Source organism: Vitis riparia, chromosome 1 (genome assembly GCF_004353265.1).
Source record: "Vitis riparia cultivar Riparia Gloire de Montpellier isolate 1030 chromosome 1, EGFV_Vit.rip_1.0, whole genome shotgun sequence".
NCBI classification, from domain to species: domain Eukaryota; kingdom Viridiplantae; phylum Streptophyta; class Magnoliopsida; order Vitales; family Vitaceae; genus Vitis; species Vitis riparia.
The window spans coordinates 1802319-1818089 of NC_048431.1; the positions used below are offsets into that span (position 1 = coordinate 1802319).

The following is a 15771-nucleotide window of genomic DNA, read 5'->3' on the forward strand; positions in this document are numbered from 1 at the left end:
TTAACACAACGTCTTGAAGTTAATACATCAGGTTGAGTTGAGAAAAAGGCTCAAGGATTCTAAAAAGGACTTATTATATCTAAAAAATTGACTCAAATCTTGATTTAGTTGTTAGAGTCGATGACTTGTAATAACAAGATTAACGAGGATTTACAAATTTGGAGCTTTTCACTAAACAAAAAAATAAAAAAATAAAAAATAAATAAAGCAAAAAACCAATTAGTATGCATTAAAAACATAACATACACCTTATATGAATTCTAAATATGTTCCCTTTAATTATCTCTTCAAAACTTCTTCCTCCCCTTGATTAGCATTAACTTAAGCATGTTTCTAATTGAAAGATTGGATCAAATTTTCAGTTCCAAAATAGCTCTTACACCATATCAAACCACCATTTAGTTGTTCATATATAACATTTGAAAGTCTTAAAAACTTACCAGATGATGATTTCTAAAAACTATTTTCAAATATTGAAGTATTGCCTCAAATTTTTTTTAAAAAAAATTAAGTAATTTTTAAGAACATAAGGTAAGTTTATAAGTCTTAAGACATTTTATATAAAAAGTATATCCAAACAGACCTTTAATTAGTTTCATTGACCACAATCACAAAAATTTCTATCCCCAACTGCATCTGCAATTTTCATGCCATTTTCCCAGGCTCCCAGTTTCACCCCATGTTGGTTGGTTAGGCCCAAAAAAAAATCACCTCGTAAGTGACAAGCCCAATTAACCCAAAGCTTTTCAGGCCCAACAATTGGCTGGGCTTCGCCCATTAAATTTGGAGCCCGCCCATCTCGAGCCCCAATTTCAAGTTGGTTTGGGGTCAATTGAGAAATATTAAGAGTGAAAGGACTTTTATATATACAAAAATAAAAGAACCAATAATTTTAATTTCTCACTATCGGGCTCCCAGGGAGAGAAGACCCTCCTATCGCGGGCTCCAGGTAAAACCCTAACCCTAATGCTAGTACTCTTGAGAAAATTTCTGAGAAAGATACAAGCAGTTGTAGGGATTTTTATTCGGATTTAAATGGGATCAGTTTTAAGTGAGTTGAAATTTTTGTTTTCTCGTCTCCCCAACAGTCAAAGATCCGCGAATGGAAATTTTCTCTTCTTTTCCTGTAAGGCTTTTCATATTTGTTTGTGGCATCGTCTTTGACATTTGGTGCTGTTTTCTTGTGAAATTCCGTCGGTTTTTCTCACTGAAACTATCCTTCGTTTGGATATAGAGAACGCCTCAAATCGATTATTCTGTCGAGCCCTTTTCAGTGATTTTCGTTTTCTGGTTAGAACGCAGCCACGGTGTTGTTTTGGTTGAAAATGATTCGAATGAATAATATTTGGCTAATGACATATCCCTATTTCTCACTAAAGCGATTCTAGGTTTTTTTTTTTTTTTTTTTTTTGTTCCCGTTTATCTGATAATTTCTAGGGTTTGTGGTTCACGTATGGTTCTCTCATGCTTCTTTTATAGGTTTTTGCAAATGAAATTATCAAATATAACTTAGATTTTTTCTTTTTCCTTTCTGTTTCAGATCTTATGTATGTGTAATCTGATATCCTGAGTGTATAGTATTGTCTTTATTCTTTGTAGAAAATAGAAAGAAGCAGATTCCCATACTCCATTTGTTCTTAATGCTTCATTGATAGACTAAATAATTTACTTGACTTTGCATGTTGTCATGCTTTCATTCCAATCAAAAAAAAAAATGTTGTCATGCTTTCATGTCTTTGAAACTATTTCTTTTGATACTGCTTGGTCTTTAGAGATACCATAGTCAAGAAAAAGTCCACTGTCTTATTTATTACTTGTTTGGAATATGGAATTGCCCAGATTTAATACGTGGAAATGAAAATTCGGGTTTAGTTTTATTTCTTTGTCTCAGCAACAGTTGAGAGAATTATTACTTTAGTGTTTGGGCTAAGATTATATTATGTGAAATTTGTTATTGTCAGGTATTGTGTGTGCTGCCAATAGGCCTGTTTGGAGGAAAAACCTAAGATCATGCAGATTGTTCTTTATTAGACCAAACTGGGCTGACTCGTGTTACTTTTCCAGTTTATAAGGGCTTTTCTTTTTTGTTTTTTTTGGAGAAATGCTGGGTGCATTTCCGATCTTGCCCCTTCCGGCACCTCCCTCAGATGGGAATCTTGGCCCTCTTCCCCTATCTCAGCTGCAGGATCAGACAACGGATGAGAATGTGGAAACTGAGGAGAAGAACAAAGTCAACTCTGCTCCAGCATCAGTTGCAACCCACACTAGGACCATTGGAATTATACATCCACCTCCAGACATTAGAAACATTGTTGACAAGACTGCACAGTTTGTTGCAAAAAATGGTCCTGAATTTGAGAAAAGAATCATTGCAAATAATGCTGGCAATGCAAAGTTCAATTTCTTGAATGGTTCGGATCCCTACCATGCATACTACCAACACCGCTTGTCTGAATTTCGTTCTCAGAATCAATCTTCTGCACAGCAGGCTCCTTCACAACCTGCAGATTCTTCTGCTCCTGAATCTGCCCCATCTGCTCCACATGCTGACAATAGTGAGACAGTGGTGAAGCCTGATCCCTCGGCCCAGTTTAAACCAGTCCGCAAGGTTCTTGAGCCCCCAGAGACTGAGCAATACACTGTTCGTCTTCCAGAAGGGATTACAGGGGAAGAGTTGGATATTATCAAGCTCACAGCTCAATTTGTGGCTCGAAATGGGAAGTCTTTCTTGACAGGACTGACCAGCAGGGAGATAAACAACCCACAGTTCCATTTTTTGAAGCCAACCCACAGTATGTTCATGTTTTTTACTGCACTGGCAGATGCGTATTCCAAAGTCTTGATGCCTCCAAAAGGGTTGACCGAGAAGTTGAGGAAGAGTGTTACTGATATGACTACTGTGCTTGAGCGGTGCTTGCATAGGCTGGAGTGGGAACGCTCACAGGAGCAGGCAAGGCAGAAAGCTGAGGATGAGATTGAGCAAGAACGGATGCAGATGGCTATGATTGATTGGCATGATTTTGTTGTGGTTGAGACAATAGATTTTGCAGATGATGAAGATGAGGACTTACCCCCTCCAATGACTCTAGATGAGGTTATAAGGAGGAGCAAGATATCAGCGGCAGAAGAAGAAGAATTTATTGAGCCTGGAAAGGAGGTAGAAATGGAAATGGATGAAGAAGAGGTACAGCTAGTTGAAGAAGGCATGAGGGCAGCTAGTCTTGAAGAGAATGATGATGAAAGAAAGGAGGCAAAAACAACTGAGGAACAGGAACCACCAATGAGAATTGTTAAGAATTGGAAGAGGCCAGAGGATAGGATTCCTGCAGAAAGAGACCCAACAAAGTTTGGTGTCTCACCAATCACTGGTGAGCTAATTCCAATTAATGAGATGTCAGAACACATGAGGATTTCTCTCATTGATCCCAAGTACAAGGAACAAAAAGAAAGAATGTTTGCTAAGATTCGAGAAACAACTCTTGCACAGGATGACGAGATCTCCAGAAACATAGTGGGGCTTGCTCGAACCCGTCCTGACATTTTTGGTACGACAGAGGAAGAAGTCTCCAATGCTGTAAAGGCAGAGATTGAGAAGAAGAAAGAGGATCAACCCAAGCAGGTTATATGGGATGGTCACACTGGAAGTATTGGACGCACTGCAAACCAAGCCATGACTCAGAATCTGAATGGGGAGGATCTGAATGATGCTGCTAATAATGATGCTAGGACCCTCCCTGGTCCTGCTGCTCCTCCTCCTCCCAGACCTGGTGTGCCATCAGTACGGCCTCTTCCTCCACCACCAGGCCTTGCACTGAATCTTCCTCGTGTGCCTCCAAACACGGTCCAATATTCAGCTCCAACTAATAGTGGACTACTTGCACCTCCTCCCCCCAGGCCGCCCATGGTCTCTATGATTCCATCAATCAGGCCAGCACCTCCTCCAATGTCATTAACTTCAGGACAGCAACCCCTCATGTTGAATCGGCCGCCACTTCCAATGCCACCATCAATATCTGTTAATGCACCTAATATTCCTGTACCACCTCCACCTGGGTCTCAGTTCATGCCTATGCCAGTGCCCCGTTCTTTTGTACCTCTCCCTGTTCCTCCTCCTGCCATGCATATGATTCAGCCTCCGCCATTGCCTCAAGGTGTGCCTCCTCCGCCACCTCCTGAGGAAGCTCCACCACCACTGCCTGAAGAACCTGAACCAAAGAGGCAGAGGCTTGATGATTCTCTGCTTATTCCTGAAGACCAGTTTTTGGCTCAACATCCAGTATGTACTATATTTGTGTTGGTCTCATAATCATGGTTTTTTGTTCGCCAAATTTATTTTGAATCATTTAATTCTTTTAATTTTTATACTGTTTAATTTCTAGTTTACTTGACTGAGTAATCTTTTTCCCTGCTGTAGGGACCAGTTCGGATCACTGTATCTGTTCCCAATGTTGATGAAGGGAACCTTAAAGGGCAACTTCTGGAGATTACAGTACAGTCCTTATCTGAAACTGTCGGTAGCTTGAAGGAGAAAATTGCAGGAGAAGTTCAACTGCCAGCAAACAAACAGAAATTAAGTGGAAAAGCTGGTTTTCTAAAGGACAATTTATCACTTGCTTATTACAATGTTGCAGCAGGAGAACCACTTGCTCTTTCTCTAAGAGAACGTGGTGGTAGAAAGAGATGAACAGGTTTCCTTGCCCAGGCTTCAAAAGGTTCATGTTGGAACTCACTTGTTACCATGGGAATTCTTCCTATAAAATTGTGGGACTCCAAATTTCTACCTTCTCTATTGTTGTGTTAGATTGGTCGTGTATTTTTGGGATAAATTTCTGAAACGTATTATCATTATCTTTGAACTGATGATAAGTGTGGTATCTACTACAGATCTGGCATCATGGCGATTGTCTCTTAAGGGCAACAGGGAGTAGACAAGTTGTTTTTGCTTAGGCGGAGCAAGTCATATATTTTATCGCTCATTACTGCCTCCTCTGTATTTGCAGTTGTTCCTCTGAGAAATATGTGCACCATAACCGTTTTTTGGTTTTAATTATTCCTAGAAGCTTTTTTCAATGTAGAGGGAAGCTCATATATTACTATAACTTTTTAATGCTCTGGGTTGTTAATTTTATGGTTTGTGTTTGTGGAGGTGGTGAATTGAAGTTCTTTTTTTCTAGAATTTAGATTCTGTTTTGTAGGGAGCATGCTCGTATACCAGTACAGATGGATGGATGGAAGATGCCTTTGGTTTGTGCTGAGCATCCGGCACCCTTACATGATGCGTCTTGTGAGGACTTTATGCCTTACAAGTTTGTTTTATTTGCCTTAAAAGTATTCTTTTTCCCCTCAAAGCAGCCTATAGATTTAGTGGTTAGGATGGTGGTTGTTGTCTGATGCTCTGTTATTTTCTCGCTACAGAAAAGCTCCTTGCTGGACTCATGGACTGGTCTGTGCAACCTACTACAGGCTTCTTGTTTCTACACCAGAAGCAGGTAGTATGATCCATTGTTCCCCCTTATCCATTGTTGAACTATTCCTTCTTTTTTAAACTATGATGGCAGTCCTTTGAATCTGCCATTCTTTTGCAGCATGGTCTGGTGTTGATTGCGGTTTCGTGATAACGATCACAGCAGATAGATTTTTATATTAACAATGTTCTGTCTTTGATATTCACACTGCGATTTTCAGCCCCTGGATTTTATATTGTCGCTGTTGCTCGAGTATTTAGGATTGGGGAGGTATTAAAGCTGGCCGCCTTAGTGAAAAATGTTGTAATTGGCTGTAGAGATGTTGGGTTGGGTTTCAGGATAGAGGAGACTGCAAGTAGATACTTTGCTGAAAATTGGGTATGTCAGATAATTCAGGAATTAAGCCATCTTGCTAGTCGGGCAGAGCTTATCATTCCTAAGCTATCCCTGATTCTGCCATTTGCCGGTTTTGGCTGCCTAATACTTTTCCGCATGTGGTTAATGTCGTAGGTTTATGTATATTTTGCCATTCTTCCTCAACTTCAACTATACCCGGAACCCTTTTTCTTGGTAGAATTTAGCCCGAGGCTATTTGCTATTGCTCCTAAAGCTCTCCTATAAAGATATTTTTTATGTTAAAAAGAACATATCAATAGATATTATTTGACATAGATTTAGATATGCCTCCTGGTACACATTGTGTAATTATGTAAATGGCAATCTTTATATTATTGGCATCTTATAAAATTTTTGGGTTTCCTCAGAATCATTTGCATCTGCTTTATTGTGCTTGAAATGTTAAATGTTCCATCATGGTGTACAGGGACAAAAGGACTTTTTTATTTTTTATTTTTTTATTTCTCATGTGATTAAGGCCTTGAAGATTTGATTTTGGAACCGGGCATATAACTTTCAGGTAAACAGCATTTTCATAGGTGAAGCATAATTGGACAGAGATGGTAATGAAATTGGTGGCGTGTGATGGTGGTGTTAATGCCGAGATGCATGACAAAGGAGAGGGTTAGAGGGTTGGTAGTATGAATGTTTTTCATGGAACCTTCCGTCCCCAATGGCAATTTCTGTGTTTAAGGTTGACTAACCTAACCCATCAAACAAGGGCCAATTTCGTTTTCTAATAAATTATATATCTTTTAGCTTGCTTTTTGTTTTGGTTCTATTACGGAAGTTTCTAAGGGGGAAAAGTTGGGTTTTACTGGGAAAGGGGACAAAAATCAAGGGACAAATGTGCACTTCAATTTTAGCCGAGAGAAAATTGACATTTTCTGTGATTGTCAGAATTTCTACAAGTGACGATCTTGAATGAGGTGTCTATTGTTAAAGACCTTTCTTGGATCAGTTGATTATTAAAAATACAGTTCAGAAAAATCATAGATCTGTAATTTGAAGATGATTATTTATAATAAATCTTCAGGGTAAAATTATAGAGTTAACCTCCACCATTAATCTGATGGCTTGACCAAGAGAGGCTCCGTTTTAACATGATCAATTTATTATAATCATATATTAATTGCAACGGCTAATCTCACACATGCCTTGTAAGAAAAGAAGACTAGGAAAACATATGTAAGGTTATAAAGAGTCAAAAAAAAGCGGCTTTCATTTGCAAAACATTGGACGAAATCGACAATTGGGTGGCCCAAACCATATACAAATAGTTACTTACATCTCAATATAAGTGGTCTGTTGGTCACCACACCACACCTTTACACTTTCTAAAATGCCAAGTTGACTCCAGGAAGAATCTAGAAATTGTTGGATCTTAGGTTATCAGCCTGCACCCACTTCCTATCCTCCAAACCCATTTTAGAAACTTCATATTTCAGAGTCAAGCAGACAAGCAGACGAGCCCAACATTCTCATTTGCCCTCTAAACAGAAACCGACAAAAGTGTGAAGAAATATAAGGCCAAAACCCCTAATCCAAGAAAGTTCTTTCTATTTTCAGTTACTCACATAAAAAGTAGCCCTGCGTTCTGCTCACCAAATAAAAACTGCTGGATAAAGCCATGCACGCCAAGAAACTCATGCGCCACCCCCTCTTATAACTCATGACCAACACTCCCCACAACTACCTGTAGCATGCACTTGACCACTACTCATCGCCTTCATTCCAACATGATCAACCCTAGCAGCAACTTCACCCCTCTTCCCTCTCATGGCATCGCCCGGAACTTCGTTTCCCGGCGACTCCTCTTGTTGCCTGAGATCCAAGTGTTGGAGGTTCTTGTGGCTCTCATTGTGTTTGTGGCTATACACTCCCTAAGGCAAAGGAAGCGCCATGGCCTGCCGGTTTGGCCTTTTCTTGGGATGTTGCCTTCTCTTGTTGGGGGTCTCCGGACCAACATGTATGAATGGATTTCCGGCGTTCTTTGCCGTCAGAATGGGACGTTTGTGTTTAAGGGTCCTTGGTTTAGCAGCCTCAACTGTGTGGTCACTTCGGATCCTCGCAACATAGAGCATCTCCTCAAGGGTAAATTCTCTAACTTCCCCAAAGGAGCCTACTTTAGAAACACGGTCAGAGACCTGCTCGGGGACGGCATATTTAGCGCCGACGATGAGACCTGGCAGCGCCAGAGGAAGACGGCAAGCATTGAGTTCCACTCGGCGAAGTTCCGAAAACTCACCATTGAGTCGCTGCTGGTGCTGGTGCACTCCAGACTCCTCCCAGTGCTTGAAGATTCGGTCAAAAACTCAGCCTCTATCGACCTCCAAGACGTGCTCTTGAGGCTCACCTTCGACAATGTCTGCATGATAGCATTTGGCGTCGACCCCGGGTGTCTCCGCCTAGGCCTACCGGAAATCCCATTTGCTCGAGCATTCGAGGACGCCACAGAAGCCACGGTTCTTCGCTTCGTTACACCCACATGCATATGGAAGGCCATGAGGCACCTCAACATAGGCACGGAGAAGAACCTCAAGATATCGATAATGGGGGTCGATAAATTTGCAAATGAAGTGATCACAACAAGGAAGAAGGAGCTTTCGTTACAGTGTGACGACAAGAACCAGAGGTCCGATCTGTTGACAATCTTCATGGGGTTGAAGGATGAAAACGGACAGCCATTTTCGGACAAGTTTTTGAGGGATATATGCGTGAACTTCATACTTGCCGGAAGAGACACTTCCTCGGTGGCGCTGAGTTGGTTTTTCTGGCTCCTTGATCGGAATCCGGCGGTGGAGGAGAGGATCATGGCGGAGATATGCAGGATGGTGGGTGAAAGGAAAGGTGAAGAAGAGGGAGATGGTTTGATATTCAAGGCTGAGGAGGTGAAGAAAATGGAGTATCTGCAAGCTGCTCTATCAGAGGCACTCAGGTTGTATCCATCAGTGCCTGTGGATCACAAAGAGGTAAGCCAACAAAATTAAAATCATTTAATTTTGAGGGATTTTTGGTCCTTAACAATTAATTTTTAATGCTATATAATAGTTTATAAACTCAACAATATCTGTTCATCATGTCCTTAATATGATTTTTAATTCCACTCTCCTCTTCTGGACCATAGGGTTATAAATGATTAATAGATTAAAGTAAGCCTTTACCGAGAACACAGTCCTGTATGGGTAGTTGAACATGACACATAACAATCTTCTAACAATAAGAAAGTCTAATACACTTTGGTCAAATCCTTGACTCCATCTGGGCTTGCCTAGGAAGTGTATAAAACTTGCTGTAAAGTCAAGAAGATTATTAGTGGCGCCTAGATAAAAGTGAAGTATCAGCTTTTTCACCTGGAAACACCGGTCATAAATTCCATTGGAAGACTCAAATTTTGACATTATTGTTAGGGTACCCTCCTAAATTCTTGGTTGAAGAGTCAGCTTTGTGCGCTTATAGGGCCTTAAAGACGTCGCAACTAACTCAACGGTGGTTTTGTCTTGTCTTGATCAAATTCCATTGGAAGACTCTCTTTTTTTGGTGGGGGTGGGGGTTGATGCGGATTCTAATTAATAATTTTTTTGATGTAATGTATAGGTGATTGAAGACGATGTATTTCCAGATGGGACTGTGTTAAAGAAAGGAACCAAAGTGGTGTATGCCATTTATGCCATGGGAAGAATGGAGGGGATATGGGGAAAGGATTGCAGGGAGTTCAAGCCCGAGAGGTGGCTCCGAGACGGCCGGTTCATGAGCGAGTCAGCCTACAAGTTCACCGCCTTCAATGGCGGCCCTCGGCTTTGCCTAGGGAAAGATTTTGCTTACTATCAGATGAAATTCGCTGCTGCGTCTATAATATACCGTTACCATGTCAAGGTGGTGGAAAATCATCCAGTTGAGCCGAAGCTTGCATTGACAATGTACATGAAGCATGGGTTGAAGGTGAATCTGATCCGGCGCCATGAGTCTGAGCTCCAGAAGTACCTGAAAATCAGAAACTAAGTGCTTAAGAATAATGTGTGTTGTTACATTGGTTGCATTTTATCTTTTTTTCTTTTATCTTTTTTTTTTCTTTTTCTTTTTTTCACTATACCATTTGCAATGCACTATTTAAAGCAAAATAATAGGAGGGGGGGGAAAGATGAAGAGGGACTTACATGATTACATTTGGGTATGTTTTGTAAGCTGCATTTTAATAATGGATCTGATGTTTGTTGTATAATTCATTGATTGATGATTAATGATTTTAATTTACAATTCTTGTTATTTTTCTATAAGTTATCGTCCATAGAATAATCGTCTGGTGCTAATTAATGATACATTTTCAAAAATTTAAAATAAGAAAAAGGGGAAAAAAAAAAAAGTATAAGTGTATAACACGAACCACTAAACATGGAAAATAACAAGCAATTAATGCAAGTACAACAAGAAAATACATGGAGTATATATCTATGTTTTGTGTTGCAGCAGTTGATCAATCTTGTGGGAAACCCCCAAGAAAAGGTACATTTTGTTTACCACAGGTAGGGATGTAGTTTGTAAATAATACATTTCTCTACTCAAACAGAAGGAGAGCAATAGGCAGCAGCCTCAAGTGGGGTAGTAACTAGGTGGTTGAAGGATCTGCATTTCAACACTGCTGAGAAATTAGAACTTTGTTGCACAAATTCTTTTAAACTAATAAGATCGTAAGGGTTTTTTTTCCTTTCCCTTTTTATTTTGGTAAAAAAGTTACAAGATAAAAGGAAAAAAAATTACCTTATTCAAGCTCTTCCATCCCACTCTTCATAAAACTCCTTCAAGAATTCCTCCATGAAATTGTGCCTCTTCTCTGCTCTCCTCTGCCCAGCCTGAACTCAAACACCAGATATAACCAAAAAAAAATTATAAATAAAAGAGCCATCTCTTATAAACATGTATTATGCAGGCACAAAGTCAATGCACCAACAAATTTGCATGAATGCATGTGCCGAAAGCTGATAATGGTCCGTTTCAGGCTTCAGGTATTTACCTTAGTTTTCATTAAATCCTTAAGCTTGAGAAGCTTCTCATGGAAATGATTCACTGTTGTCTGCTCTTCTTTCTTCATGTATTGTTCCTTGGATAAATCTGACCGCGGCTTAATGGCAGGATCATGAAGCACTCTTTTTCTACTTCCACCAAAAGTAAAGCAACGGGCTATTCCTGAAATAACAGGACAACTTGAGGAAATGCAAACTCTGTTCCCCTCCATTAAAGCAATATATAGTAACAGTATTCTGGGAAGTTGAATGAAAGTGACCTCTAAAGGGGAAAACATAAAGGCTCTCTGCAGTAGTTGCTACTGGAGAAAGTATCTTTCCCAAAACTGACATTGCATGACACATCTACAATCACAATCCTAATGTTTTATCCACTATCAAGTTTTAGCTTTAGATAGGTCAAATGACTATCAAATTAAAGCACTCGTAAAATTCAAAACTTACCAATTGCACCAATTGCATCAAGGCGATCAGCATCTTGTACAACCCCAAACTCTGGAGGATATTCACCATTAGCAAACCCTGCAAGTTCCTCTTTGAAACCTGAAATTTGAATTGTACGTAAGTTATAACTAGTTTGTAAAAGGCCATTTCCAGAAGGTGTAAATGGCTGTAGGCAAGCAGACTTTTTAGAGTCTGCATCGCCAAAATTGTTGAGGCATCACACTTATACATTGCAATACTTGTCTGAAAGTCTGAAATGAAATCAGAAAACTATCATAGGGTCGCAAACAAAAGCCTTCCAGGAGAGACTTACCCATTGCCTTTATGATGCTTAATATTTTCATCCTCTTGCTCTCCTCTATGCCTTCCTCCTCAAGAAAGTTCTCAACAATTTTCTCCTCAGATGGATCTCTACAAGTCAAAAAAGTCGAACAAAATACAAAATTTTCTTCTTTGTTTGTTCTAAAGAAGAAAGATAACAATCCATTATACGCTACAGAACTTATGGTTTAAGAACATGAATAAGGGTGTCATATTTTGAGACCAGTATGAGGTGTTGAATTGAAAATTTCCCAAAACCTGGACCTAGGAATAGACTGACACTGATGTGAGCATGCTTAGATGTTGCACATGGTATCTTCATTTATAAACTCATTTGTCAGAAAATATCTCATGGAAAGAGCAAACATACAAACACATATGTCCAAGCATTGCAATACAATGCATTCCCTCGGGCTTCAATTTATCATTGTTAATCAAATGATGAGGAAACTCCATACTAATACCTCAAAAATGGGAGGAAAATAAAAGCAACTAAAAGAAGCATAATGTACCACTCATTTCAATATTTTTTAAAGAAACAAATAGAAATAATAACAAGAGTGGATTTTATAGCAATGTCCCAACTCCCAAGACATTTTAAAGCAATGAGAGAAACTTTACACTATTAAGCAAGAGGAATACCGACCTGACATATTTGTAGTCTCCTGAAATTGAGCGTCCAATAAGTAACATGAATCAGCATTTAAAAGCAGAGAATATGAAATCACACAGAAATAAGTCTAATAAAAAATAAATCATACAGAAATAAGATCCAAGCAAATTCAGCTCCCAAAAATCAAAATTAATTGAACGTAACCCCAATAGATGCGAGTTCACCAAGGGATTACCTATGTCATGGAGAAGTGCAGCAAGCTCAACCTGGAAAAAGAAACAAGCAATAGCTTTAGAAAGATCCAAAATAATAAAGTTATCAACATTTTTTCATTTCCCACTCAATTCAGCGAATTAAAGTGTTATAAAACTGAACATCTATAATGTAAGACATAGCAATCACATTCAGAGATCTCCGATAAGTCAATACACTCCAATTCAGTTTTCAAATGAAATGAAATTTTCATTGTTTGATAGAGATATTATGTCGATGAACTCAACTTTAAACAACTATAGTTTGCCATTACAAATCCACAAATTTACCAAAACCAAATCCAACTAGGTAACCTTTTTCTAAATATGCAGATTTGAATTGCATGAATTAAATGCAAAGAACTCCGTCAAGTGAATCCAAACCCAACATATATTCATTTGACAAATTTGACACATCAATCTGATAATTTAAAATAACAAACACCAAATTAGTTAACTGGTTGACAACGATTTAGTAGACTCCAGTTGGACTTTAGGGCCAAAAAGGAAATTTCAGTTCAGTACTGATATCTGAATGGATTCTCACCCTTTACTGCATATCCAAAAATTCACCAAATTCAAACAGAAGTTTTTCAAACACACAAATACTAATTCAAGGGCTTATTGCAAAATACTCTGGTCAAAAATGTGAATCCATATGCTACCTAAAATTAGCGAAATATCTTTGATAATTTAACATAACAAATAGAAATCACATTTAGTGTTCTGCAAGGATTTAGTACGCACTAGTTGAAATTTATAGGGAAAGAATATAAATTTCAAGGCTCGGCACTGTTTATGTGAATGGACTCAATTTACAACAACTCCAAGCTGTTATGCATATCCATGAATTGGCCAAAACCAAATCAGCCTTGTTAAACTTCTTCCAAACATGCCAATTTGATTCAAGGACTTAAATGCAAGCAACTCCATTTAAATCACTTGTTACAAATGATACATACATTCATTCATATTAACTTTGATCTGATAATCCGGCATAACAAATAGAACTCACATTCAGTGTTTCACAACAACTTAGTAGACTCCAGATGATTTTTACAGTGTAAATTTTCAGTGTTTGGCAGTAGTTGTGTTACTAAGATCAACTTACAATGACTTTGATCCATTATTGCAAACCACACGGTCACCAGGACCAAATCTGCCCTTTATAGTTCTTTTCAAACATGCAAATTTGAATTTCAAGATTCAAATACAGAAATTTCCAGTTACATTAGGGAATCCAAATGCTACAGAAATACATCTGATAAATTTCAAATTTGGATAATTTAACATTACAAAATAGAAATTGATTTACAGTTCCACATCAATTTAGTGGAATCCAGTTTAATTTTACAGCAAGAACAAAAACAAAAAAAAAAACTGTTGCGAACGTCTATGTTAATGTGATCAATTTGTAACAACTCTAAGATGTCATTTCCAAATCCACAAAAATCCAAACGAAAACTTTTCCAACATACAAATTCGAATTTTAAGACTTAAATGCAAACAACACCACTTAAGGCAATGAGTCCAACCGCTGCATGGACTAATAAATTTCGAGTCATAATTTAACATTTCACATTCACAGTTCCACAACAATTTAGCGGAAAACAGACGACTTGTTCAGGAAAAAACATGAATTTCATTGTTTTTAGTTAATGTACACAGCTTATAACAACTCTCAACAGTTATTTCACATCCACGAATTCACCAGAATTCAAGCATGCAAATTGGAATAGGACTTAAGTTCGATCTAGCCAGTGGCATGCAAACAACTCCAGTAAAATCATTGACAACAAATGCTATCTAAATCCATCCGACGAATTTGAAACTTCGAGCAATAATTAAACCTAGCAAATAGCAATCAATTTACTCTTCCGCAAACTCCAATTAAATTTTACATGAAAAACGAAATTTCAGTGTGTGGTAGTGATGGTGTCAACAAACTCAATTTTCTCAGTAACCAAACAGCTGGAGAACATGGAGAAAAAGACTGAGAAAATGAACTTACGATCTCCATTGAATCGGAGGAAGAAGAGAGACCTTCTTCAAGGGCGAGAGAGAGCGCCATATCTCTAACCCTAAACACGTGAGCTGCGTCGTGCGATGCGTCGTTCCCTTTCATCGCCGCTTCCACTAGCTGCTCTGCTTTTCTCACTACCTCTCTTCTCTCCATCGCTCCCAGTCCCTATCCCTCTCTCTCTCTCTCTCTTTCTCTAATTTATATGATCTCTCTTGTTCGCCTGTAGCCATCTTATCCTGTCGGTACTGTAATTTCATGTAACAAACGTTGACATCTCTGGAAGTCATATGATCCTGCGGCTGTGAGGGCGCCATATTGGATTGCGTTGATTCGGTAGATTGCCGTCGGATCCATATGGCTAATACCTTGAAGAAAAACTCCACGTGTATAAAATCGGTATCCCTAACCTCCTAATTTTTGAGTTTGGAGGCAACATGACCTCCATGCTCAAAAAGTCATAAACCATTTCAAACTTATTATCAAAACAATCACCTACCTAAAATTTTTATTTTTTATCTTAAAATTTTTATTTTTCATCTTAAAATTAAATTAAAATAATACTTTGAAAGTACAAAAAAAAATTAATAATAATTATAATTTACAATTTTAGGTCAAATTATGAACTATATTTAAACGTTGTTGCTTTAATTTAAATTTAGAACTAAAAAAATAAAAATAAAAATACCACGAACAAACATCCACGTGTTTCAAACATTCATCGAATTTAACATTACTTAGCTTAAAAAAAAAAATACCATTTTTACCCAAACTTTCTATTTTCGAACAAGGACTTACAAATCCAATGGATTTGTACATTTGATTTTTGGAAATTATTGATCATTTTTTATAAATTAAGAATATTATACATAAGCCTCACCATCATTCTAATAAGAAAATCAATTAGTAGTATTTATATTTTATAGAGGTTGAAATTTTGACAAAGCAATTCAATGAATGTAGCACTATTTTATAATTTTCATGTTTATTTTCTTTAATATTACATGTTAAATATTGCAACCTACATTATAATTTTACATGTCTTAGGTATACAATGACCTCATGGGAGATATGGGAATGCTATCATGATTCTACTATTAAATTAATCCTAAATTTTTTTAATTTTTTTTTTAACATTCAATTAAGTTAGGTATGGTTTGAACATACTCTCATTGTTGTTATTTTTTAAAAAATAGAAATTTTAAATTGTTTTTAATTGTATTTTTTTTTTCTAAAATTT

General features: G+C 37.9%; 3 protein-coding genes across 8 annotated transcripts; 2 read left to right on the forward strand and 1 right to left on the reverse strand.

Annotated features, from left to right (window-relative positions):
• Nucleotides 1-890: 890 nt before the first annotated feature.
• On the forward strand, nt 891-6212 carry LOC117923056 (probable splicing factor 3A subunit 1). 5 transcript variants are annotated; one of them, XM_034841499.1, is made up of 6 exons: nt 891-949; nt 1962-4276; nt 4415-4761; nt 4885-5284; nt 5416-5489; nt 5586-6212. In XM_034841499.1, the coding sequence occupies exons 2-3, from the start codon at nt 2102-2104 to the stop codon at nt 4682-4684; spliced, it is 2445 nt and encodes an 814-aa protein (XP_034697390.1). In that variant the 5' UTR covers nt 891-949; nt 1962-2101; the 3' UTR covers nt 4685-4761; nt 4885-5284; nt 5416-5489; nt 5586-6212. The 5 variants fall into 5 exon arrangements, with proteins under 5 accessions (XP_034697390.1, XP_034697470.1, XP_034697330.1 ...); XM_034841579.1 differs by having other exon boundaries at nt 4415-4712; XM_034841439.1 differs by having other exon boundaries at nt 4415-5306.
• An 861-nt stretch (nt 6213-7073) lies between these two features.
• On the forward strand, nt 7074-10083 carry LOC117916855 (cytochrome P450 86B1). The gene is made up of 2 exons (XM_034833052.1): nt 7074-8833; nt 9459-10083. The coding sequence occupies exons 1-2, from the start codon at nt 7565-7567 to the stop codon at nt 9861-9863; spliced, it is 1674 nt and encodes a 557-aa protein (XP_034688943.1). The 5' UTR covers nt 7074-7564; the 3' UTR covers nt 9864-10083.
• Nucleotides 10084-10211: 128 nt separating this feature from the next.
• On the reverse strand, nt 10212-14713 carry LOC117916863 (uncharacterized protein YpgQ). 2 transcript variants are annotated; one of them, XM_034833073.1, is made up of 8 exons: nt 14523-14713; nt 12496-12526; nt 12294-12312; nt 11640-11737; nt 11327-11425; nt 10873-11045; nt 10620-10711; nt 10212-10497 (listed from the first exon to the last, which is right to left on the reverse strand). In XM_034833073.1, the coding sequence occupies exons 1-7, from the start codon at nt 14685-14687 to the stop codon at nt 10625-10627; spliced, it is 672 nt and encodes a 223-aa protein (XP_034688964.1). In that variant the 5' UTR covers nt 14688-14713; the 3' UTR covers nt 10212-10497; nt 10620-10624. The 2 variants fall into 2 exon arrangements, with proteins under 2 accessions (XP_034688964.1, XP_034688955.1); XM_034833064.1 differs by having other exon boundaries at nt 10212-10484; nt 14523-14712.
• Between the last annotated feature and the right edge of the window lie 1058 nt (nt 14714-15771).

Coding starts and splice junctions, on each gene's coding strand:
- LOC117916855 (XM_034833052.1), top strand. CDS start 7,565: ATGCACTTGACCACTACTCATCGCCTTCATTCCAACATGATCAACCCT. Junction 8,834..9,458: donor TGCCTGTGGATCACAAAGAG/GTAAGCCAACAA, acceptor TGTAATGTATAG/GTGATTGAAGACGATGTATT.
- LOC117916863 (XM_034833073.1), bottom strand. CDS start 14,687: ATGGAGAGAAGAGAGGTAGTGAGAAAAGCAGAGCAGCTAGTGGAAGCG. Junction 11,046..11,326: donor TGATGCAATTGGTGCAATTG/GTAAGTTTTGAA, acceptor CTGTTATTTCAG/GAATAGCCCGTTGCTTTACT. Junction 10,712..10,872: donor AGGATTTAATGAAAACTAAG/GTAAATACCTGA, acceptor GTTTGAGTTCAG/GCTGGGCAGAGGAGAGCAGA.
- LOC117923056 (XM_034841439.1), top strand. CDS start 2,102: ATGCTGGGTGCATTTCCGATCTTGCCCCTTCCGGCACCTCCCTCAGAT. Junction 4,277..4,414: donor AGTTTTTGGCTCAACATCCA/GTATGTACTATA, acceptor TCCCTGCTGTAG/GGACCAGTTCGGATCACTGT.